This window comes from Trichosurus vulpecula, chromosome 1 (genome assembly GCF_011100635.1).
Source record: "Trichosurus vulpecula isolate mTriVul1 chromosome 1, mTriVul1.pri, whole genome shotgun sequence".
Taxonomy (NCBI): Eukaryota; Metazoa; Chordata; class Mammalia; order Diprotodontia; family Phalangeridae; genus Trichosurus; species Trichosurus vulpecula.
In genome coordinates, this window is record NC_050573.1 from 76,999,219 (window position 1) to 77,025,443 (window position 26,225).

General features: G+C 39.7%; 1 protein-coding gene across 11 annotated transcripts in view; it reads right to left on the reverse strand.

Annotated features, from left to right (window-relative positions):
- The window catches only part of DNM2 (dynamin 2), a 75,908-nt gene that overhangs the window by 29,554 nt on the left and 20,129 nt on the right, over positions 1–26,225 (reverse strand). For all 11 annotated transcript variants that reach the window (XM_036760787.1, XM_036760793.1, XM_036760781.1 and 8 more), the window contains exon 2: positions 13,881–13,954. In XM_036760787.1, coding sequence (XP_036616682.1) covers positions 13,881–13,954 — 74 coding nt within the window. The remainder of the gene's footprint in view (positions 1–13,880; positions 13,955–26,225) is intronic.

A 26,225-nucleotide genomic window follows, 5' to 3' on the forward strand; every position in this document is an offset into this window, starting at 1 on the left:
TGTTTCTTTGGGCCAAAGCCCAGAGAATCAACATCCCAACCCCCAAGCCTACTTAGGTTTATCACCAACAGTGATGGGCGAGGAGTCATGGGGAAGAGAATAAACGATTTTGTGCAAGAGGCCAACCTCATAATCAAAGCATCAAACTCACTGGCTTGTAAACATTTATAATGGCAGAGAAAGACTAGGTCAGACACTAGTGCTTGGTTTTAAAGTGCTCCTGAATGGTTTTATTTGGCCCCTATAGCAATCCTGGGTGGTAAGAAAGGCGGGTACTACCTTCCCAATATAGATAAGGAAATTCAAGTCCAGAGATAACTTGATTACTCACAGTCACATAGCAGTTAACTCTGCCTCATTAGCTACCTGTTCTCTACAAGGTCAGGCATATAACCACACTCTATGTGGGTTGCTGTCTCTTGTGGGGGATACTGTACTAGCCCCTTTTGCCTTCAGGTAACATTATAGGCAGCATGATGCAGTGAAAACAGCACTGATTTGCAGGAAAAGGAGGGCACAGTTTCAAATCTTTGCTCTGCCACTTCCTCCTGGGCTGACCCGCATCCTTTCCTCTCTGAGCCTCAGTTTCCTCACATGTAAAATAAGGGTATTTAATCAGATGGTATCTAAAGCCCCTTGGCGCTTTTAATCCTCTAAGTCTCCAGATCTTCTGGGACAGAACTCTCCAGTGTCCCTGAAAAACTCATAATCTAGCAACAAGATGCATATAAACACATGCTACATTCCAGCCCGACTGGATCACTAACTGTTCCCCAATCTCTTCAAGTGCTTTCTTGCCTCTATGTCTTGATACAGTGTGTTCTGTGTTCCTGAAAGGTCCCCTGCCTGTAGAAATCTTTACTTCCTTCAATGCTCAGTTCAGATGCCACTTTGCATTCTCCCAACTAGAAGGTCACTATGTTATCACTTTTTCCTAGAGTATTTTGTAAGGATTTCTCCTTTGACCCCCATTGCACTCGACTTAACATTTTTACTTAGTTGTATACATGCCACATCCCCGGTACACTAGACTGTAAGCTTTCTGATGGCAAGGACAGAATTTTTTTCATCATTGTACCACAAGCACAGTGTCTTACACTCAATGGTTACTTAACTTTATTGAATTTGAATAAATTTTTGGGGGAAGAAAACTAACTACAGAGAAGACTCTCTCTTCCCCTTCTACTTTCCAGGGGGATATGAGGAAATATTTGGGCTTCATTTCTTCCAGGAACCATTGGAGAAGGCCCTTTACAAACGTATTCTTCTTGTTGCCACATCCCCAATAGCACCTCCATATCTGGAAGTGTAAGCACATTTTAGAAGTAGAAACCAAATGACTAAAGAAAGAACTTGGTACTGAGAAAGGGAATTGATTGAAGAATTGCAAGATGGGATTGTGAGAATATATATATGTTCAGAGTTAAAAGAATATATGCTTTCCTCTGTCTTGACCAAAGAGCAGCCCTAATCCTACAAGGCCCTTGAATAAACACACCTGGAAGAAATGCGACATCTAGACAGTGGCCAGGGTCATTTTTCACTCAGAAACACTTTGAGACATTTCTAACGACCCAGAAGAGAGCTTTCAAATCTCTGGATATGAATTATATATGTGTGGCAGCCATGCTTAAGGGGAAAAGATGAAAAAAAAATTAAGTTTATCTACCAAGTATGTGACCTTTTCATAGGGTTTCAAATTCCAAGCTGAAAAAGAAAACTTAAAAGGCAATGTTGTATGGGTCGCCACAAAGACTGAGGAGCCTGTATTTCCCACAGTGAGACCACTGAAGGCCCCCATCTGGCAGGTGATGTGCTTTCAAATTCATTTTTTGCTTTTGTTTTTCCAAATTCAATTCATCACATCTGATCTACAATTGTGTGATGGCCCAGAGCCCTAAGTTCCAGGGCTTTTCTTCCCATGAGCAAGCTGTCCTCTGTAAGCCATGTTAACTGAACAGAGTAATGATGATGATGAGCCCCTGTCTAAAAGCTACCGCTCCTTTACACAGGGGCATCGTAGCATAAGACTCGGTAGAATCCCACCTCTGAGAATGCCTGTCCCTTATATGCCTACGCCAGGACCCAGAGCAAGGTAAACACAAACACTGGAATGTTAAAGACTATATACAAATAGAGAATATTACAATAATACACGTCATAATACAATAATACATATCACATGTGTATATTGTAACATTCTCTACTTGTACACACACAGAGTCTTATAATATTCTCTACTCGTCTCTCCAACTATCTCCCCAACAACATAACCTGGCATCAGACTGGGCATGGAGTAGATGGCATGAGATTTGTTGGTACAGTCCACTGTGCTCGATAAGTGTTAATTTGTACTAGCTCAGTGACAAGTGCCTTGTCCTAGTGGCTGGAGATGATAAACACAGAGGTCCACACTGACAGTACAGAGGCATGCAAGACTTACACAGCATCAGGAACAACCATTTGAGTAAACTGATGCCCAGCAGGTTGCAGGGGGTTCCAAGTAGAAGGAGCTCAGTGTTATTGCTTAAGAGCTCTTTTCAGTTGGAAGCAAAGAAAAACAAAGGTACGTGAAGGGTCTAGGCACTGGCCTGAACAGAGCAGAACCCCCATCATTATACGGGCAAACAAACATTCGCTTTCCTTAAGAGAGCCCTTTCATAGGTCCTAGGCCCAGTATAAGATGGAGTATTGTCTCTGCCTCCCAGGATAGCAGATTCACCTGATTTAGTACCAGCCCAGAGGCCCTGAACTTTTAATAACCTTGTAGAGCCTGGGCCAGGCTCCCATTTCTTCTTTCCCCTCTCCACCCCCTCATCCCAGAAGCTGAAAAACTTGCCTGGTTGTAACATGAGATACAAAACAAATCAAAAGTTTACAAACATTGCACTTCCCTGTCTGGAAGTGACAGAAGCAGCTTTGACTATAGTTTAACCTGTACCTACCTAATTCAAGAGCCTTCTTACTAACCCCCCTCCCACCCTCGCTTTTCCTTTGGGTAACCTGTAAACCAACAGGGCAGCATGTTTGATGTACTTTGTCTCTCGGTGAGTGAGAGCACCTTGAGAGCTGGGGCTGTCTCAGTTTTTTATTTGTATCCCCCATGATTAGCACATAACAAAGTGCTCAATAAAGGTTTTTCCATTCCATTCCATTCCATTTAGTGGGCTAGGACCTCAAGTTACTAGAGAGGATTTGCTTTTCATTAAAGTACTGGACTTTGAAGTATTAAAAAAAAAAAAAAACCAAAACCAAACCCATCCCAAACAACTAGATTCAGGCATCATGTGGTTTTTTAGACCCTGAAAGCAAACAATGTTGTATCCATCCAAATCTCACTCCCATCCTTCAAGACCTAATGCCACGTCTCCTCCACCTAATTTCCTTTTGTCTCCCACCAGAAAGTGCTTCATTCTCTATCTCCTTGAAGCCAGGTGGTATTTTGTTTGTGCCTATCATGGCTTTTTTCACACATGAGTCAGAAGACCTAGGTTCAAGGCCATTTCCTAATTATAATCTCTGTGATCAATCCATAAGCATTTTTAAATTAAATGTCAGCTCTATGCCTAGTAGTCTGTGTACTAGGTGCTAAAAACATAAATATAATGAATGAAGTTGTTCTTATCACCAGAAAATTATGTTAGAAATACTACCAGTTAGGTGCTACAGTGGATAGAGTGCTGGGCTTGGAATTAGGAAGACCAAGTTCAAATCTGGCCTTTGACACTTACCAGCTGGGGAATCCTGGGCACTCGATCTCTGTGCTACAATTTCCTCATGTGTAAAATGGGGATAAAAAACACCTACCTTACAGGATTATTGTGAGGATCATATAAGACACGCGCTTTGCAAACCTTAAAGCATGCTCTAAAGCTAGCTATTACTATTGTTTTTGCTATTATTAAGCGTAGCAGTAACCTCATGGAGCTGTGGTGAGGACTAAATAAAATAAACAACCATAAATGCAAGTGGTTATTATTGATTTTTACAGTCCTACCAGATCTTCATCTCCCTGAGGACAAGGACTATCAGTCCTCTTTCTAGCTTCTGCACCCATAGACCCAGCATGTAGGTGTTCAGTATTTGGTGAATCTGTTGAAATGAACACTAGGAGCACAGGATTCAAGTTTGGTATGACTAGAGAGTACCACGGCTTGAGAGCTGGAAGGCACTGGAGATCAATTATTCCAACAGTTTTATTTTACAGCTGAGGAAACTGAAGCCCAAAAAATCAAGGAACTTGCCTAACAGTACACAGGGAGTGAGTGGAAGAGCTGAGTATTAAACTCAGGTCCTCTTGATCCCATATCTCAAGCCATTTTCACTGTACCACACCGCCTTTCCTTGTGCATTTGGCTAAAGAAAGGGTTCTGAATCTTTTATGTGTCTTGGACCCCTTTGGCAACCTGGTGAAATCTATGGATTCCTTCTTGGAATGTTTTTAAATATGCAAAACAAAGTACATAAGATGACAAAGGAAACTAAGTGTTCTGAAATACAAATACAAAAATATTGAAATGTTATTTCAAAAAACCCCCCAAAATAACCCAAAAAATCCCACACAAGTTCTTAGACCCCGGTTAAGAACTCCTGAGCTAGAGAGACATTTAGCTCCATGACCAAAGCCGGTCTTCTCTGAGAGAATGAAACTTCCCCAGACAACTTTCTGTCTGAGACAGGCCTTGATAGCTCTCTCTCCCACCTGAAAGACAAGCCAGGAACCACTAACCATTCCAGGGAGACAGAAGTAGCTAGAAGGTAGGAGTTAATTTTCTAAGTATGTAAGAATTACAAAAATGTCAAAATTCTGAGAAGACCACCCTCCACTTTCAAACCTTATGTTTCAGAAAATGAAAACCAGATACTGACTTATAATTTTACAAAACTGCCTTAAGGAGATACCCATGACTTTACAGTTTAAAAAGTATTTTCACATAAATTATCTCATTTGATCATCCTGTGAGTTGGGTAAGGAAAGTCTCACCCTCATGAGCCTCAAAGTAACCTGCCCAAGGTCACCCAGCTAGCAAAGTGCAGAACCAGCCAAGTCAATTCTAGCTCCAGAGCTCTTTCTACTCTAACGGTTCAAAACTGTGTGTGCAGCAGAAAAGGAGAAAAAAGACCCATACAAACTTTAATTCTACTGATTTTGCTATTTTCAAAGATGAAGGCCTATCTCAAGCAGGTCATTCTGAAGTTTCACCAAGAACCAGGCTCAAATTACTTTCATGAGCCACCAAGACCCAGGAAGGGGGAAGACTTCAGACAAGTAAGTACGGGTTGAGATAACTATAGAGGTAAGAACAATTCATTCATTTACTAGAATGACCTCAAAGTGACCTTTTTCCTTTTAGTCTTTAGCCTTAATCACCGAATGGGCATTGCCTCAGTCAAACTGAGACCTGTTAAAGGCCAAGGTCTCTCATCGTATCTGGGCCATCTCTAGTCACCCTGATCTATATCTCATCATTGGACCAGAAGGCTCTGGAGGACAAAGTAAAGGCTACTGACTTTACGCAACCCTCCCTCACTTAAATCCAATTCAATTGCATGTCATGGCATCGCCTCCCTGATGTCATGGTCCTTTTTGAGAATGGACAAACAACAATAACAACCCTACCACACAGGCACACATACCTACACATATATATTACCTACAAAGTGAGGGCTAGAAAACATTGTTATGTGTGACAACTTGTTTTGTAACCCTTTAGGTTAAAAAAATAAAAGTGGATTTTATGTGATTAGCTTGGGAATACCTTGGCATAGATTACAACTCACTGTCAGAAAAGACCCCTTAGTGATGTTCCTGCTACGCCTTTGAGCTCTGACTGCTCTGCCATCTGCCCTGATACCATTCCTCCTTTTCCACTCCAGCTGACTTCCTGATGTCAGGTTTTCTACATGGCAAACCCATCAGTTGTCTCCCTCCCCTCCTTAATTCTGGTAAGGCTATCTGTGGCCTTCTAGGACTTTGGGCATATCCTACCTATCTACAGAGCATATGCTACTATGGACAACTTTTTTGTTTTATTTTTCAAGGCAGGGCAATCAGTGGACATGCTGGAGTGTTGAATCCATATTGAATCCAACACTTAGGCTACATAACTACGGGAAAGTCACTTAAGCCTCTCTGGGCTTCAGTGTCTTCATCTGTCAAAATGCAGATGACACAGTACCTACTACTTCAGAGTTAGTATGAGGATCAAATGAGACAGTTATGTAAAGTGCTTGGAAAACCTTAAAGTACCATGTCAATTTATTATTACTGTTGTGTCATTTCTTTTAGGTATTCATCATTCCCCAATCAGACTATTAGCACCTCATCTCAGATGACCCAATTCAAATCCCTCTTTCTCCACAAAGCTTCCTCAGAAGGCTGGCATCACAGTCTTTCCCATGTATTTGAGAATTATTTGTTTACTGCCTTGTACACAGCAGGCAACAGATACTTAATTTTAACTGTACTACTATATTCAACCTTTATACTGTTACTACATTTTCCTATTTTTATCCCATTTTCTCAACTATATTGCAAGGTCCTCAAAGAGTGGGCCTATTTATTGTATTTATACCTTGCCTCCCTCACACACTTCTTAGCATCTGCTAAGTAAATGGAATAAAGTAACTGGAGGTCTTTTAATTTCTGCCCTGCCTTCTGAGGCCAAGAAAAATGCCAAGTCTAAACTCTTTTTCACATGAGGGCCCTGTAAATACTTAAGATAGCTACCATGTCCCTTCTAAGACTTTTTTTTTTTTTCCGAGGCTGATCATTTCTGATTCACCTTAAATCCATTATGTTGGCAAGAATAGTAATGGAAAGAAAGTCAATGTTGGAAGGGCTGTGGGAAGATAGGGCTATTCATGCCTTGTTGGGCCTGGGAATTGCTCCTTTTGTTCAGGAAAAGAATTTGGAATTAAGAATAAATTTATTAAATCATGCATTTTGATCTGGTGATACTACTACCGAGTATAGCCTCAAGGAAGTCAAAGATATAAAGAATGGCCCCATATATGCCAAAATATTCACAATAGCACTTTTGTGATACAAAAAATTGGATTCAAAATGATTTCTCATTGATTAGGGGAATGGATAAAGAAGTCATGGTCATTCAATGTGTTTCTCTATCACCTCTAGTATTACATATACAATCTTGTTTGGTGTTCAAAGTCCTTCATAACCTGGGCTTCTTCTTCTCTTACCTTTCTAGTCTTCTTATAGTCCACTTCTTCCCTGATCCCCTCCAAATATTATGCAATCCAGGGACAATGGCCTCCTTGCTCTTCCTCAAACAGGATACTCCATTGCTCAACCCTGTGGTGTTTTCATTGGCTGTCCTCCATGCCTAAAATTCTCTTCCTCCTCATCTCTACCTCCTGCCCTCCCTTGGCTTCCTTCAAATCGGGCTAAAATGTTGCCTTCTACAAGAAGTCTTTCTTGAACCCTTGTAATGTTAGTGCCTCCCCTCTGTTGATTACTCCCCATTTATCCTCTATACATAAAGCTTGGTTGTCCATAGCTGTTTGCATGCTGTCTCCTCCATTGTTTTTGCCTTTTTTTCTATCTCCAACACTTGGCACAGTGCCTGGCACATTAACAGGCAGTTAGTACTTGTTGATTGACTCAATGTAATGGAATTTTTTTTAACAGGGAAGATATTTAGAGAAATATGGGAAGACTTGTATCAACTGATGCATGGCAAATGAAGCAAAACAGGAGAATAATATACATAATAACATCAATGATTAATTTAGATAAAAGCATTAAAATATATTAGAAATCGGAATCAATGTAATGACTAACCCTGGTTTCAAAAAGCTGATGATGAAACTTCCTTCCCTTTTCTCAGTAGACCATGGGTATGGTATGTTGCACAGCTGTCACACATAGTCACTATAGCATTTAGTTTTAATTAACTGTTTTTATCATAAGGGAGGGTTGTTGGGGGATGGTATTCCCTGAGAAGTAATTGGTATAAAAATAAATCAAAAGAATATTAAAAATAAAATACCCCGTTCCCCATGCTTTTCAGCCCAATAAAGACCCATACTGATTTCTTATTTTCCATGAAGGAAACAGAAGGCACCAAGATCTGGTTATTAGATCTTGAGAGGTGTCAGGTGAGCCAGAGTTTCTCTCAATCTGATAAAATCCTGTTTAGAGTCTTTTAAAGTAAAGGAAATAAATGTTTGCTGATGGATTGTATTTGCTTTTCTTTCAATCAATGTGCTATGAACAGTCTTCCTGACCAGTTTAGCTCACAGGCTTCAGAGCTTGCACTACAAACTCTTACCCCTAGGAGGAAGGAATTTCAGGTAGGCCAGGCAACTTTCTTTATGGTAAAGACTTTGGGTAATTTTTAAATAAAGAAGGCTGAAATTAATAATTACCAGGGTTGGTTTGAAGAACAAGAAAATATTCTCTAAAGAAGCAAAACTCAATCAATATTTGAAAGTCATCCGAAACAAAACACATTCAGAAAACAGATTTGTGATTCATTAAATCCAGTATGGTTCTCAGGAGTATCATACACTCAAATTCCCATCTTGAAAGTTACAGGGAGTGGCTTTAACCACCGTGAAGAGCCTGCATTTCATCTAACAGTCAAAATTCTCAGGGAGTTAGTAGGTAAAACAATCCTAGGCATTAGGCCCTCCCAAATCAAGTTTATTGTGGAAAAGCCAACCATTTAGCTGTATGAACAACCTCTCTCAAAAGAACAAATGTCGGAGGCTATGTCACTGCTTACTGAATATAATCAAATATTTATTAATTCTTACTACGTGCCAGGTACTGTCCTAGGTGATAGGGATAAAAAAGACAAAAAGCAGGAAAGCCCATGCCCTCAAGGGGCTTATATTAGACTGGGGGATATAACTTGTTTACAGATGAACATACAAAACAAACACGTAGGTTTTTTGTTTGGGTTTTTAAGGAGAGGATCATCAACAAAGTCCAGCAGCAAGAGATAGAGAAATTCCATTTAAAATAACTGTGGACAATATAAAATGTTTGGGAAGTCTATCTGCCAAGACAAACCCAGGAACTACATGAATACAACTACAAAACACTTTTCACACAAATAAAGTCAGATCTAAACAATTGGAAAAACAATTGCAATGAGCAGACCAAGCCTATAATAAAAATGACAATTTTACCTAAATTAATCTGTTCAGTGCCATACCACTCAAACTATCAAAAAATTATTTTATAGAGCTAAAAAAAATAACAAAATTCATCTAGAAGAACAAAAGCTCAAGGATACCAAGGGAATCAACGGAAAAAAATGTGAAAGCAGGGTTGTCTAATGGTGCCAGATCTCAAACTGTATTATAAAGTGGTAATTATAAAGATTAGGTACAAATTATATAACAAATGACCATAGTAATCTCGTATGTGATAAACCCAAAGACCCAAGCTTTCGGAACAAAAACTCATTACTGACAAAAACTGCTGGGAAAACTGGAAAAGAGTACACCAAAATAATGTCAAAATGGGTACATGATTGACACCTAAAGGTGATACCATAAGCAAATTAAGAGAACATGGAATAGCTCATCTGTGAGATTCATGGATAAGGGAAGAATTTAGGACCAAAGAAGATATAGAGAGCATTACAAAATGTAAAATAGATAATTTTGATTATATAAAATTTAAAAAGTTTTTGCGCAAATAAAACAAGGGAAACCAAAGTTACAAGGAAAGAAGAAAACAGAAAAAATTTTTGCAACAATTATCTCTGATAAAGACCCTATTTTTCAAATACATAGAGAACTGAGTCAAAAATACAAGTCATTCCCTGACTGATAAACGGTCAAAGGATGTAAACAAGCAGTTTTCAGACAAAGAAATCAAAACTATCTATAGTCATATGAAAAAATGCTCTAAATCACTATTGGTGACTGGTGAGGTACCATACCTCACACCTATCAGATTGGCTAATATGACAAAAAAGGAAAAGTGTTGGATGTTGGAGGGGATGTGGGAAAATTGGGACACCAATGTAATATTGGGGGAGCTGTGAACTGATCCAACCATTCTGGACAGCAATTTGGAACTATGCCCGAAGAGTTATAAAACTGTGTATACCCTTTGATCCAGCAATACCACACCTAGGTCTATATCCCAAAGACATCCAAAAAAAAAAAAAAAAAAAGAAAAAGGATATATCTGTACAAAGATATTTATAGCAGCTCTTTTTTGTGGTGGCTAAGAATCAGAAATCGAAGGAATGCTCATCGATTCGGGAATGACTAAACAAGCTGTTGTATTTGATTGTAATGGAATATTATTGTTCTACAAGAAATGACAAGCAGGATGATTCAGAAAAAACTGGAAAGACTTACATGAACTGATGCACAGTGAACAGAAGCAGGACATTGTACATGGTAACAGCAATACTGTCCGATGAAGGAAGAACTGTGAATAACTTAGCTATTCTCAGAAACACAATGATCTAAGATAATCCCAAAGGCCTAATAATGAAGCATACTATCCACCTCCAGAGAAAGAACTGATACTGTTTGAATACATACTGAAGCATGCTATTTTTTACTTTCATTTTTTTCGTTTATTTGAGTCTTCATGTGCAGAATGACTAATACGGAAATGTTTTACATAATTGCACATGTATAACTTGTATCTGATTGTTTATCATCTCAGGGAGGTGGGAGGAAATAGAGGGAAGGAGGGATAGAATTTGGAAGTCAAAATTTTAAATAAAAAAAGAGAGGCACCAAACTGGGGGAATTAGGCAAGGCCACTTTTTAAAAATGCACTGTCCTCCCAGCTTCCCCATCACATCCATGAACAATAAAAAAACCTCTAAAAAATGAAACCCTTGTAACAAATCTGCATTATCAAGTAAAACAAATTCCCCCACTGGCCACATCCCAAAAATGTATGTCTTAAACTGCCTTTAAAATCCATCTCTGGCCAGGTGGTGGGTATCGTGTTTTATCTCTAGTCCTCTAGATTCAGAGTTTATTTATCACTGCCATGGTCTAAGTCTTCAAATCTTTCAAAGTCATTCTTCTCTATAATGCTGCTGTCACCGTATAAATATTCTTCCAGTTTTTACTGATTTCACTCTGCACTATTTCCAAGAAGTTCCCACTTTTCTCTGAAACTGTTTCTTTTTTTTATGACACAATTATATTCCATTATATTCATGTGCCATAATTTCTTTATTCATTCCCCAATTGGTTTGGCCATTTCCAGTTTTTGGCTACTACAAAGAGAGCTGCTACAAATATTTTTTGCATACAGGTTCTCTTCTTCTTTCTTTGACATCTTTGGGTATAGGCTTAATGGGAGCATAGCTGGGTCAAAGGATATGATCAGTTTATTATGGGGGGGGTGGCGCGCACATTTCCAAATTGTGGAAAAGGCCACTTACTACGAGGTATTGTAATGTCTTGGGTACCCCTATTTCAGGTAGGCCCCACTTCACAATGTCAGTAGATTTCAGCAAAGTATAATGTTAGGCAAAACAGCATGTATATGGGGCAGTTGGTTCCACTGGACATATTATAAATGCATGGGTTTCATGACTTTTACAATGTACTAATGATGCTGTATGTGGGAATTCCATTCAATTTGATTCTACTGTCATGAAATTAGAAAATTAGGGAGTAGATATGACACATGGTCCAGATGTGTTTTTCCCTGGAACCACATGCAAAAGCTGCATGCCTCTTGCCACAGTTACAGCAAGATGCAACAATCAGTATACAACTTGCCTGCTCTTCTTGTACTACCAGAGAGAACAGGGTGGAGATCAGCCTTTTACCAAGCCCAAATGGACCTTGAATCTCTTACTGTTCCCAACTTATGTGGGTCATAGGCCTATATCCAAAATTTTACAAACACCAGCCAATGAAAAAAAGCATGGTATGATGAGCTTGGAGCCAGAAGCTATGGGTCTGACTTCTGGCTCTGCAGTCCAGTGTGTAACTTTGGGCAATGGAATTCCCCTCTTTGGGCCTATTTCCTAGTTTGTAAAATAAAAGGGTTGGCAGAGATAATTGCTAAGGTCCCTCCAATGATAACATTCCATGAAATATGAAAATATGGTTCCCTTGACATCTCTGTCATAAAATGGGGCAATCAATGATCATTTACTAAGCACCTACACTGTGCCAGGTTCTGTGCTGGGTGATGGGGATAGAGGACACCTACAAACCAGTGCCTGCCTTCTAGGACCTTCCATTCTATATAGAGAGATAACTTTCTTAGCTGTATGTACAAAAAAAATATATACCTTATTGGTGAAGTTGTGAACTGATCCAGCTATTTTGGAGAGCAATTTGGAACTATGCCCAAAAGGCTATAAAAATTGCATACCCTTTGACCCAGCAATACCACTTCTAGGGCTGTATCCCAAAGAGATCACACGAGTGGGAAATGGACCCGTACGTACAAAAATATTTATAGCAGATATTTTTGTGGTGGCAAAGAATTGGAAATCAAGGGGATGCCCACCAATTGGGGAATGGCCAAACAAGTTGTGGTATATGAATGGAATGGAATACTATTGTGTTATAAGAAATGAGGAGCACATGGACTTCATAATAACCTGTAAAGACTTACATGATGCTGGGTGAGAGGAGCAGAACCAGGAGAACATTATATACATGATTACAGACACATGGTATCTGTGATGACAAACTTTGATAGACTTGGCTCTTCTCAGCAATACAAGTTTCTAAGACAGCTCCAAAAGACTCATGATGGAAAAAGCTATCCACATTCACAGAAAGAAGTACGGAGTCTGAATGCAGAGTGAGGTAAAAATTTGCTCTTTTTTTTTCTTCTTTTTTGTCATGGTTCATTCCATTGGTCATAATTCTTCTTTACAACTTGACTATTGTGTAAATAAGTTTAATGTGAAGGTATATGTAGAACCTATATTGGATAACATGACATCTTGGGGGGGGAGGGGGAGAAAATTTGGAACTCAAAAACTTGTGGAACTGAGTGTTGTAAACTAAAAATAAAAAATAAATTTTAAAAAATGTACCAAATAAAAATAAAGTAAGTTTGGGGGAGGAGGAGGAAGGCCCTTGAGGATAGGAGGGATCCAGAAAGGCTTCATGGAGGAGGTGGTACTACAGTAGAGTTTTGAAGAAAAAAGGATTCTAAGAAGTGGAAAGTGGGGAGAGAGGGTTTTCTATGTGTGAGAGAGTGCAAAGGTATAGAAAAAAGAGGTAATATGTCAGGTGAAATTGGCCAGACGAGAATGCATCAAGGGAATTAATGCATAGTAAGTTTGGAAAGGTTGTCTGAAGCCAGGTTGTGAAGGGCTTTAAAAGCCCTATTTGATACTACATGCAATAGATCCACTGGATCTTACCGAAGAGGAGTGATGTGGTCAGATCTATACTTCAGGAAAAAACTGCATGGAGGATGCACTGGAGTTGAGAGAACCTTGAGGTACGGAGACCAATAAGGACATGACTGCAAAAGTCCAAGCAAGAGGTGATCAGGACCTGAACCAAGTGGGTAGTTGACATATGGCTAGAAAGAAGTGGGCAGAGGAAAGAAGAGTAGTGAAGGGAGAAACCATCTAGCAACGATGTACGTGGGATGATGGAAAATGAGGAGTCACGAGGAGGTGATTTGAAAGATGGTGGTCTCAACAGAAATGGGGAAGTTCAGAAGAAGGGAACATTAGCCAAAATTTCATATGAAAAGCAGAAATGAGAAACACATAAACAAAGAATAAAAAAATTAGTAAAACTCTGAATTCAAAATTCAAACTACATCTTCCATTTCCTCTAAGACAATAGGGCTGAAGGCTTCCCTCTGAACACAAGTAGCTTTTGTCCTTCCTCCTACTGGCTCCTCTCAAACTATTCTTTAGGCAGTCCCAACATACCTGTTTTTGAGAAAATGAGTTGAAGAATAAGGGGACGTCTGGTGACGATTCCTGATCCACGAGGAAGGAAATCCCTGTAAAAGTTGAAATGAAGAGAATTACTCACACATCCGGCTCCTGCTGCAGGATGTTTGACGTCAGGTTATGTAGCCAGTCTCTGAAACTAAGAGATTTCAGCAAGACTGTCAACTCCAGCTGGGGAAGGGGAAAAAAACCAGTAGAGACTTTGGCCTTAGAGGAGCAGTACACTGCTGAAGGCAGGGCAATTGGACTTGGCTACTGACAGCAAATATAAGATGAATTCCATTTTGGTTGATGGAACTGACCCATGAAGGTGGCTCCTAGGAGTAATTTAGGACCTAGTAAATGACTCAGTTACAGCATGAACAAGCCCCAGTGCATTCCACAGTTTCTCTCACAGAACACTCTAGAAGAAGCCCTTATCTAACTAAGCAGAATGAGTACATTAGCAGCTCCACCAAGCAAAGCACGAGGAAACAGACAACCAGGAGCTAGGTGTTGGCCATAGCTACAGTATAAAAGAGCTTCCCCAAGCAGAGCAACGGAGGCCAGTCATACCAAAAGAGGTCAGGCATCACCCATTCTCAGCTTAAAGAATGAGTCTGTGTACACTCCAATTACAATCCAGTTCCACTGAACAGCTAGTGACATACTCTTTTTATAGAAAAGGCACGATTAGTAAGCAACAGCAAAGAATACTCTTCATGTTTTCAACTCTTTCTTCTTTCAGGCTCAACAGCCAAAAGGGAATACCACCCAGGTCTGTATCTCCACAAGTGTTTCCCTCCTTTTGGCCCCAGCCTGGCTTTTCACCTGAGTACACGTGGCTGACAGGCACACAGGTAGCACCACAGGAACACCTGCAGGTAAGGAATCTGATGTTCAAGTACGCAAGTACTGAGACCAGAAGAGGTTACTGTGTTTCTTTGGTGGTGGTAGTGATGATGATGATGATGTCCTTTTCAGCCTGTTAACTTCTGAGCCAATGCCACCCAGTGCAGGCACCAAAGAAAACCAGCTCAGATATCTAATCAAGCACTGATGGGCAAAATGCTAGTCAATGTAGCACCTTTTTTTTTTTTTTTAAATTAAGCAGTCACTACAGATGAACCGTTCCTGATTGGTAAGCTATCTCCAATCACACACAAAAAATCTCAAGAGTGTGAGCAGCTCAACAAGGTGAGCAAGGGCCTGCACTGCACCCCATGAGCAGGGTTTACTAGTGATGATGCAAACGCTAGTAAAAAGGCAATCCTTGTGGATCTTCCAGAAGGGAAGGAAATCACTTTAGATGTTTATTCAAAAAAGGAAGCATTTTCTCTGATCTATTCAGACAAGGCCACTGGACATCAAAACAATTCCCCATGTTCCAAGAAAAATCTGCTAAAAACAACAACAAAAGCACCTCCACCCATTCAGAGCAGTTCTAAAGGGGGGTTTTAAAGACTGAGAAATAGAAGGAGCTTCAGAAAAATAGTGCCTTGTGTATTGTGCTCCAACAGCATCCTATTTGATTGAACATGGGAGGCAAAGTCTGGCCACATCACATTAAACACATCTACTCCCCAACTCCCATCTTTTTGATATTAAAATCATTTCTCAATCTGCCTCCTGATCCTACCCCAATCAGATCCTCCCTTAAAACAAAGAACAAGCTAAAGGAAACACAAAAAAAGCAACTTCATCTGACAGTGTACGCACCATTCTGTGGGGCATCCATTTTCCACAAGAGTGTCTAAGGCCATAGCAGTTCTGGGCAGGCACTGATCAACATACTTGTTTAGGGATAACACTCCTTCTACCTACCTCACAGGGTTGTTGAGAGGAATCAAAAGTAACTGTGGATGTGAAACTAGAAAAGTACTGTATGGGATTACTTACTTTTGCCAAATGGGACAATCAGAAAATATAAAGGAAATTATAAGAACAAAATGCCTTACGAGTCAGTACTTTTAGGAGAAGCTAAAAAGAGTAATTATCTTATACAAATGAGGGGTTTGAGAGGAAGAACCAACACAGAGGAATTAGATGGGGGAAGAGGACTGTCAGTTCTACAAACCTATTTCATCAGGAATGGGTTCAAGAAGAATTGTATATATATATATATGTAAAAGAGTATAAAAGTCTTCTAAATTCAGAAAGAAATAAAATGCTAGAGATAGGGAGGGAGGAGAGGATAAGGGAGGGATCTTTAGATGGGAGGGTGAGGGAATAGGTTACAGTGGGGTATTGAAGTGTGTTTAGATTAATGGGAATGGGAGGATAAGGGAGGGATCCTGGAGGGGTAGGTTAAACAGTAGGAGGGCAAGGTAGCATGTAGAAGTAAAGTACAAGAGTCAGGAAGGATAGTAAATAAGAGATAGGCACAAACATAAAATAAAGATCAGGAGTAGAGTTTGTTAGGGAAAAAGGAGCAGGGGTGGTAATCATGATCTCGGACAAAGTTAAGGCTAAAATAGATTTAATCAAAAGAGAAAAACAGGGAAACTATACTATGCGATAGCCATATTTATCAACGTTGTTTTGGACTATTTAAAACAACTAGACAGTATAAGGTGGGAATGCTGCTGTGGTGTAGGAAATGACAAGTTGGTGGATTTGGAAGAATATGAAAAGACTTGGACTTACAAAGGAAGAGGTTATCCACCCTCAGGGAAACAAAGGATAAATAAGTATAGTACAGTTTTACATAGATGCATATGAACATATATGTTTATATATGACTACTGATATCTAAGAATATGTATGTGTAAGTGAATATGTATATCGGTATATGTGTGCATATTTCTATATATGCACGTATGTATATGTGTGCATGTGTATATATCTATATGTGTACATATCTATACATCTCCACACTTAATTGTAGACTGGGGGGGGAAGGGAGGAAGGGAGGGAAAAAAGTAAAACGTGCAGAGCAGAAAATGAAAGAAAACTTATAAGGAAGCAAAGAAAAAGATGGACAGGTCTCAATGCAACATTTAGTATTTATTATATAGGTTTCCTTGAAATGGAAACTTATTGCAGTATATTTTGAATCATCTCTCACATTCCGCTGTGCACATAGCAATGCTTTTTTTCTTTTCTTATCCTGTATTATTTTAGTTTTAGTATTTAAGTTGTTTCTTTTTTCCTTTTCTTTGTATTTAAGTTTTAAAATAAAAAAATTACAAGACAAAAGAATCAGTACTCTTGGTAAAGGAGTTAAAATTACATATATTTCCTGTGAGACAGGAAAAGCCAGAAAAGGTCTAGTTACTGTGTTTTTGGTTGAGAAAGCTACTATGCACTAGGATGTCTCTTTAAATATATGGTTTACTCCATAAAGAGGATTGGGGGAAAAGTACTGTATCTCAGCTATACAAAAGCACATTTCCAGTCCCGAAAAGAAATGTCAACAGAACTATTTCTAAATACGTTGTGCCTCATTCATTCTGAACAAACTCCTAGAGCTTAGGATTTACTGGTAGTTAGGATACCAGAGAACCTAGGGGAAGTAAGCAGCTTGACAGAATTGCTAACTTCCATAAGTGTCTACATTTTCAAGAAGTTTAAAGCACCTGCATATAAGCAGAACAGAAAAATGATCAACTCAACTCCAAAGCATCCAGAGAACCACAAATACATTGAGGGAAGAGGTCATGTTTAGATTAGAACTGAGATCACTGGTGAAAAAAAAAGCCATCATATCATTTTAAAAAATGCACAGAAGAGAACAGAAAGGCGTTTGGAAGGCAGCACAGATAAGCAGGATAGTTTTGAAAGTAATGTATAAAATTTGTTATGTATTTTAAGAAATCTGAAGGGTATGAACTGGATATTCATTATTTACTGAGGGTTCCTCTTACAGTATTCTGCTTTGTGTGTGTAAATTCTCTTTTTGAATGTTTAAGTTCAAAATTAAAAAAAAAAAAAAGAAAATATTGACATCACTGGCCAAAGTCCTTGTCCACATCCTGATACCAAGGAATGTATCTATTTCCTGTAGTTTAAAAAACTGCAGAAAGCTGTTTGGTTTGTAATTCTCAAAAGGGCAAAATGTTTTTATTGAATAGGAGCAGAAATAAAAATGAGGGAGATATTCTTTGGAAGAAAGAGCAAATAGATAAGCTGTGGCCAATAAAGCTTATGCCAGAGAATGACTCAGCCTTACACACAGGCAGACACCCAGCCCTGGAGAACAACCCTCTTTACCAAACTGTGTGGCAGCAAATGGTTTCTTTTATCATGATCATGCTACTTCTTGAGAAGTTGGTCAGTTGTCTCATTCCTGTGCAGCCAGGACAGCACAGAGGCTGTCTTGGAGGGGAACTAGAATTCCCATGGGCCATTGGCAATGGCAAAATATGGTTCCTATCCTAAGATCCATTGCAGGTTTGTGTGTTTTATGTTGTGTTTGTTAACCTTGAAAGCAGGCAGGTTTGAGATTTGGAAGTTATTCATATCTGAAGAGGAAACTTAGAAGACACCCTTAACAAGGTCTCACCAAGCCTCCACTTAAGTAAGCAATGAGGAGCTGATTAAGTGTTATCGGAAGCAGGAGTGATAAGACCAGACTTATGGATCCTTTCTAATGGATGGACTGATGAGAATGGAAATGGAGAAACCAGTTAAAGGCTATTTTAACAATCTAAGCAAGAGGGGATGAGGAGAGGAAAGAGGATAGCAGAGTTTAGGGTAGGGAATAGGACTTGACACCTGATTAAATGTAGAAGAGTAAAGGAAGAGAAAAAGATGTATGGATCAAGAATTTCAAGCCCGGATGACAAAGGATGGTTATGTCATCAACAGAGTAAAAAATGAGAGAACAGAAATGAGTTCAGTTTTAGATGTAGTAAGTTCGAGGTGTCAGTAGTACATGTAGGTAGATGTCTATAAGCAGGCAATCAGATATGCAAGACTGGAGCTCAGAAGAAAGGTCAGGGGAAGCCAGAGAAGTGAGGTCATCCTGAATGTATATAGAGAACTCTAATGACAGAAGTCTTGCAGGATGCTACACTTAGGGGGTTAAAAGAGACTGAAAGACAGTGAGAAAGGGGGGAGAACTAGAAGGATGGGATGGTCAAGAGTACCAAATGAAGCACAAAAGTGAAAAAGCATGAAGATCAAGAAAAGGATCATTTATGACCTAGGAAAGAGCAGTTTTGATAGAGTGATGGGGATGAAGTCAGACTGCCTGGGGCTGAGGAATGGGCGGTGATGAAGTGGAAGCGGTGAGTATGGACTACTGATTTTTAAAAGTTGGTATGTAAACGGGAAGAGATTAGATGATATCTTGAAGGGGTACAGCCTCGAGTAAAGACTTTATTTTATTTATTAAGCACAGGGAGACCTGAATTCTAGAGACTGATAAGAACGGTGACTGATAAATGGAATGGATGTTATGAGAGTCTAGGCTCCAGGAGCTGGAAGGGACCTGAAATCATCTAGTCCCACCTCATTTTATAGATAAGGAAACTGAAACACAGAGAGAAGTGACTTGCCTAAGGTTAACACAGGTAGTAGAGAGGGGATAAGCTCAAAAGGCACAGGATTTCAGGCATCACCTGATCCAATACCCTCATTTGAGAGGACAGAAGAGGAGAAGAACAGACTGGATTATTGACTTGCCCAAGGTCACACACGGAGTTAGTGACAGAGCTGGGACCAGAATCCTAGTTTTCCCATCTCTAACCATAATTGCATCATTTAAGGCTGGAATGGACCAACTCCCTTCCTCATTTTACGTGAAAACTGAGGCCCAAAGAAGTGAAATGTCTTGCCAAAGGAAACATTATAAATCTTTTTTGGGGGGGAGGGGCGGTGGAGGAGGAGGGGAGAGGATTGGTTCTTCCTGTCTTGCTCAGGCTGGAAGTATAGCAGATAATCACTAACTATCCCACTACTGGTGGAACTGGAGCTCTGACCGGCTCCTTTCTGACTCAGGCCAGTTCACTCCTACTTAGGGGTGGGGGGCCCCTCATCATATTAGTACTAGACTTAGTACTGATCAGCTTTAGCCCCCTGTAGCTCAGAGAATTCTCCAGTTTTTTGCTTCTCCAGAAGGGGTATTACAGACCTAATTCAAACATCTTCTTCCTTTGTGATCACCTCAGCACACACAAATTTCTCTTTCTGAACTCCCAGAGTACTTGGTCTGTTCTATCATTCTGCACTGAATTCAAGGTACCATGTGTTTTCATTTCATGGGTATCTTGACAATTAGCAAGTTAGTTTCAGGGCAGGAGTGTAATCATGTTTCCCAAATCTACCCTTAACTTTTAATCACTGCTCCTCTGGAGCCCAAGCAGGAAGGTCTAATCCCTCTAATACGTGAGAGTCTTTCCAATACTTTAACACAGCTATTATATACTACCCCCACACTTCTTCTCCAGGCTAAAACAGATTATTATTTCCTCAACATCCTGGCCCTCTTTCCCTGCACATACTCTTGTTTGATGTCCTTCCCAAGAACTGTCCTGCCCAGAACTGAATACTCCAGTGTGGTTTGCCCATGGGAGTATATCAGGAACTACTGTTTCCCTAGTTCTGACCACTATGTTACTATTAATGAAGCCTTTATTTAAATTGTTTTAAACAATTTCTGGTGATGCTATAGGTCCTAGGCATGGAAAACCACAGTCTCCAGAGAATTAAAGTTAACGGTCACCCCAAGGGCAATGGAGAGGCACATGGTAGACGAGCTGGCTTCAGCACATTACAGATATTGAATTGCTCAGGAAAAGCAGGGCAATGTGTGTCATCACAGATGGATAACTGGAAAAAAGATCAATAGCGTAGCAAGAGTGAAAATGGGTATGTTTCACAAAATGTCAAGACATTTGGAGGAAGGTTCGCCAGCATGGTGGATGGACCCCCTTTTGGGGGTGAAACATGGACAGGAGCCAAGCAGAATGGATAAAGATCTGTTTTGTGGGAGAGAGTATTTACACTGATGAGCTGGAGAGGAAGTCATATAATGGACTCTATACTGAATTTAGAGCCCACTAAAACCCTAAGGTCTTTTTCACATCAACTTTTTTTGCTATGTCTCCAACAGTCCCGTACTTTTACGGAACCTATGCTGTCATCTTAAAAATTCAAATTTATTTTCAATTCTTTCCCCTCTTCCTTCCCCTCCTCCACCCAATGAGAAAAACAAAACCCATTACGAATTGGTAGTTGAGCAAAACAAATTCCCATATTAGACTAAAGCCTCCCTTAATCTACCCTCCACTCCTCTTCCCTCCAAACTGACAGTAATCCACTGACCTTGACTCTGATGTTCCAAATCTACCTAAGTATAAGAGCTACTTCCTTACTTTATTAAAATATCTCCCTGAAATTGAATCAGACTGATTCCACTCTGAGCTTCTGTGGGAGGAGTGCAAGAGAAGACTTTGGCAGAATAAGGAGGAAATTTTGTTGCTAAATTGAATGATTAATGAAGTAGGTCAGAGGTTGAATTTGGAGAGGAAAAAATTGGTAGCATTTGGGAGAAATTAAGGAAAATTGAAGAACAATATTGGTTCAAATAAAAATCAAAGTATTAGAATCAAAGCAAAGGCAGTTGGTAAGAAAAGGCAAGGTGAGAGAACAGTTTAGAGAGTTAAGCAAATTAATACAACAGTTTCCTAAGTGGGGCAAACTGCTGAAATTGGAGGTTGGTAAAAGGCTTATGGGGAGTTGGCTGTGGCTATGGCACTGCTGAGAAAAAAGAAAGGAATGAATGCAGTTGTCAAGTTATTAAGATTTTGTTAACTGGCAGTAAAAGTTTTAACCAGTCACTTAGGGTTGGGGTGGTTGTGGTTTATCTTTTGTTCTCAAAGAGGACAGTGACATCAGGAAAGTGATGCCATGACTTGCAAGGGAATTGGATTTAAGTGAGGGACTGCTGTGCAAAGTCACCAGCTTCCCTTTCTTCTTGGGAGTCATCTAGGTCCAGCGGCAAGATAGAGATCAGGACAACTGAAGATGGCCTCATAGGGTTGGGGTATATTTGCCCACAAGTAGTCCAAAAATCACAACCGGTAATGAGAGCAGTACTGAGTGTTCGAATGTTTGTCCTTATGCCCCAGTTGAGTGACTGTTATTTGTGTTCTACGTATAGGCTGAGCTCCCTCCTGGCGAAGCTCGAGGGAATTAAAGAACACTTCTCCACAAAGTAAACAGAAGGGGTAGCTAGTTGGTGCAGTGAATAGAGCACTGGGTTTAGAATCAGGAAGCCTCATCTTCATGAGTTCAAATCCAGCCCAATACTTAACAGTTGTGTGACCCTGGGTAAGTCACTTAATGCTGTTCGCTTCATAAAATGAGGAAATGGCAAATTACTGGTATCTCTGCCAAGAAAACCCCAAAATGGGGTTACAGAAAGTCAGACACACCTGAAACAACTCAACAACAACAAAAGAAACAGCAGGTTTTAAGGGGGAAAAGGGAGTGTCAGAAGTGGAGGGGAGATGACCTTTCTCAGGATGATGCATGATGGAAGAACGTTCCACAGAAGAGAAAGGGAAAGGGCATAGTGAGAACTTTAGCTACATTTGAGGGCTCTTCCCTCAAAATTCCTGATTTTAGGTAAATGAGTATTCTAAGGTAACTGATGAGGTTACTTCTGAGAGCAGGATAGTAGCCAAAGCCACTGGGGGCATTACACAGAACAGCCTGAGGAGAGCAGAAGCTTCAGGGGTCTTCAATCAGCACAATGCAGAAAGGCATCAATGAATCTGGCCCAGAGAGCAACCCTGAAGGGCCTTGTGGACACAAGTATCTTTGACCCATGAGCCTCACTCCCACTCTACTTTAAGTTTGAGCCCAAGTCTTCCAAGGGGAAAGTGTGCCCTTGGGGTGAGGGGAATTTTTAAACTACTGTCATTACTAGATCATCTCAGTGAGTGAGTCCTCTTTTCTAAAAGCTAAAAAGAAACACATTGATGGTGTTCCTTAAGAAGAGTGTTGGATACGCTGAGGAAGAAGTAACTTCTCATTCAAAGAATAATGCAGGAGAGCCACAGAAGCTATCACCAATAAAGTCACAGAGGCACCGGTTGGGTAAACTAATTTGGGAGGTTAACAGTTGGTTAACAGGGTGGTATCCGGGAGGGGGATTTGGATTTCTGGTACAGTGCCTATAATGTAAAGATGACAGTTTCCTAGTCAGAGATGAAGTACATCTAACAAAGACTGGTAAGAATATATTTGCCATATGTCTTACAAACCAAATAGAGAAGGCTTCAAGCAAAAAAGAATGAAAGAAAAGAATGCCTATGTATACTAACCCCAAGAAGGAAGACAAAGAGCAGCTGAGACACCCAAAAATTCACAAGAGATAAAATTTCCCCTAAAAGTTAGTACTGAGAAACTCACATAACTACACAGAAAACCCTAAGTTTAGACAACAAGAGAAAATAACACAAGGAGGCAAATTTAACATCTCGGGAATCACTGAGACTTGGTGGAATGAAACTCATGACCCGACCATGACTCTGGATGGATATACTTTATTTAAAAGAAACAGTATAAGTGAAATGGGGATGTGGGGAGGGAGAAGCACTTTATATCAGGAAGGTAGAGTCATGTGAGGAAATCCAGGAACCAGAGAAGTATGACAGAGAATATTTGGGTGAAAGTCAAAGGAAGAAGACACAGAAGATAAAAGGGAGAAGGAGGAAACAGATCACAAGTCTGTTACGAAAGCATGAAATATAAATAATGAGGAATTTCAATTATTAAGACACAATAATAATGATGACGATAGCTAGCAATTACGCAGTGCTTTTAAGGTTTGTACTGCACTTAACAAATGTTATCTCACTGGGAGGCAGGTGCTATTATTACCCCCATTTTACAGATGAGGAAACAGGCCAATTTGCTCAGGGTCACACAGCTAATGAAATCTTCAGGCTGAATTTGAACTGAGGTCTTCTTGACTCCTGGTCCAGCACTTTATCCACTGTGATACCAAGCTCCAACCATCTGCTGAAAACCCAGTTTCTGCCAAATACAAAACAGCTAATAACTTCCTGACTTGCCTTAGTTATAAAGTCATCCTTCAAACAGTAAGAGGAACCATCAAGGGGAAATTCTATTCTCAATCTAATTCTTTCTTACTAACAGAGAGAAACCGGTTGCTGGGATGGGAATGATGGGAACCCTGGGGCAGATGACCATTCCATTTTTGAGTTTTGATTAGACAAGTGAACATTTGGACACAGTCTGACATGAATGCAAGGTTTTGGGAAAACAGACTTCACAAATTTCAGAGGAAAGACAGACAGGAAACCAATAAAATAAAATGCTTCAGGTAAAGCCAAAGGGAGCCCAGGAGGGATGACACTCAAGAATGAAATTCTGAAGACATGAAACAATTCCAGTGAGGAAGAAAAATAGGATTTGTCTAAAGAGACCAAGGTGGATATGCCTGCCAACTTAGGTTCTTTTAATTTAATTATTTTGGGTTACATTTTAAATTCTGAATTGTCTCCCTCCTCCCTCCCCACCCCACACTAGAGAAAAAAAACTCAGGTTTTAAAAAGAGATGTACAAAAGACAGAACATCAGCCAGGTAATAGAAAATGAATATGAGCATGGAATTCTCCTGTAAAAATGGTACCCAGAAATGGGAAAGGCTGCTGAAGGAAGCTGTGGAAAAACAAAAAGGTGTGGGTCTTTTCAAAGCTATATACAGAGAGAAAAAGGATGATCAGAAAGAAAACAGAACAGCTGAAATGCTCATTTGTTTCTGTTTTCCAGTGTAAAGGACAGTATCCTTTACTCTGGAAATCAGAGAACAAAATTTGACTCCCAGGGAGCTGATACCCAAGGTAAGTAAGGAGATGGTTAAAGGGCACCTGTATCTGCCTTTGGTGAATTCAAGCTACCAGGCCAAGATAAACTATATCCTGAGATCCTGAAAGACCTGGCAGCTGCAACTGCTGAGCCACTCTCAGTGATGGGAAACGGGAGAGGTGTGACAAGGCAGGAGAAGGGGAAATCTTATCCCGGTTTTCAAAAAAAATGGAAGAGAAGTCTTCCAAACTGTGCAACAGGGAGCTTGCTCTAGAAGAGATGATTAAAGACCTAGTTGGCAAACATCTAGAGAGGGAAGTGGTGATTACAAAGAGCCAGCTGGTTTCAACCAGAACAGGTCATGCCTGACTAACCTCAATGACTTTTCTGACAGAATTACTAAACAAATAGATAAGGAGAATGTTGTAGATACAGTTTATCTAGATTTTAGAAGAGTATATTACAAAGTATTGCACAGTATTCTTTAAAAAAAAGTTTTAATTGATATATTTTTTATATCACTAGCTTCCTCCAGGATCCTTTCCTTTCTCCTCCCAGGGAGCCCTCCTATAACAAATATTATTTTTTAAAGACAAAAGAAAACATATCGGTATAATGGACCAACGCATTGAAAAAAATCTGAAGATATAGACAATGCAGACCCTTATGGAACATGCACGTCTTCTTTTGACCTATATACTTGTTCTTTATAATTTTGCAACATTCACTTTTGATTTTTTTGGTGGTTGTTTTGTTTATGCTTTTATCATCATTATGTATGTTCTGTCCTTGGCTCTGCTTATGTCACTCTGCATCAATTCATGGAGATCTTTCCAAGCTTCTCTGTATGTCACATGCCATCATTTCTTACAGCATAGTAATATAGCCATTCCCTAAACAATGGGCACCTACTTTGTTTCCAACTCTTTGCTGTCACAAAAAGTGCTGCTCTAAATATTTTAGTGTATGTGAGAAATTTCTTCCTATTAATGTTCTCCTTAAGGCAAAAACCCAGTAATGGAATCGCTGGGTCAAAGGGTATGAATATTTTAGTCATTTTATTTGCATAATTCCAAACTGCTTTCCAAATCAGTTGCACTGAGATACTCCACAAAGAATTCACCAGCATGCCTATGTTCTCACAAACCCTACAGTATTGACTATTCCTATCTTTTGTCATCTCTGGCAATTTGCAAGGTGTGAGAGGAAACCTTTTCTCTTATTATTAGTGATTTGGAAATTTTTTTCATGTGGATTTTAATAGTTGGCAATTCTTTTGAGAACTGTTTGATCATATCCTTTTACCACTTATCTGTCGAGGAATGGTTTTTTGCATACACACACACACACTCCCCTACATATATATAGTTTATATCTTGGACAGCAAACCCTTATCAGAGAAATTTGATACAAAGATTTTTTTTTCCCCTTTGACCTCTTCCTTTCTTATCCTGAGTACATTAATTTTATTTGTGCAGAGGCTTTTCAGTTTCATAATCAAAGTTATATATCTATCTTTTGTAATTGCCTTTATCCTTTGTTTGGTTAAGAATACAT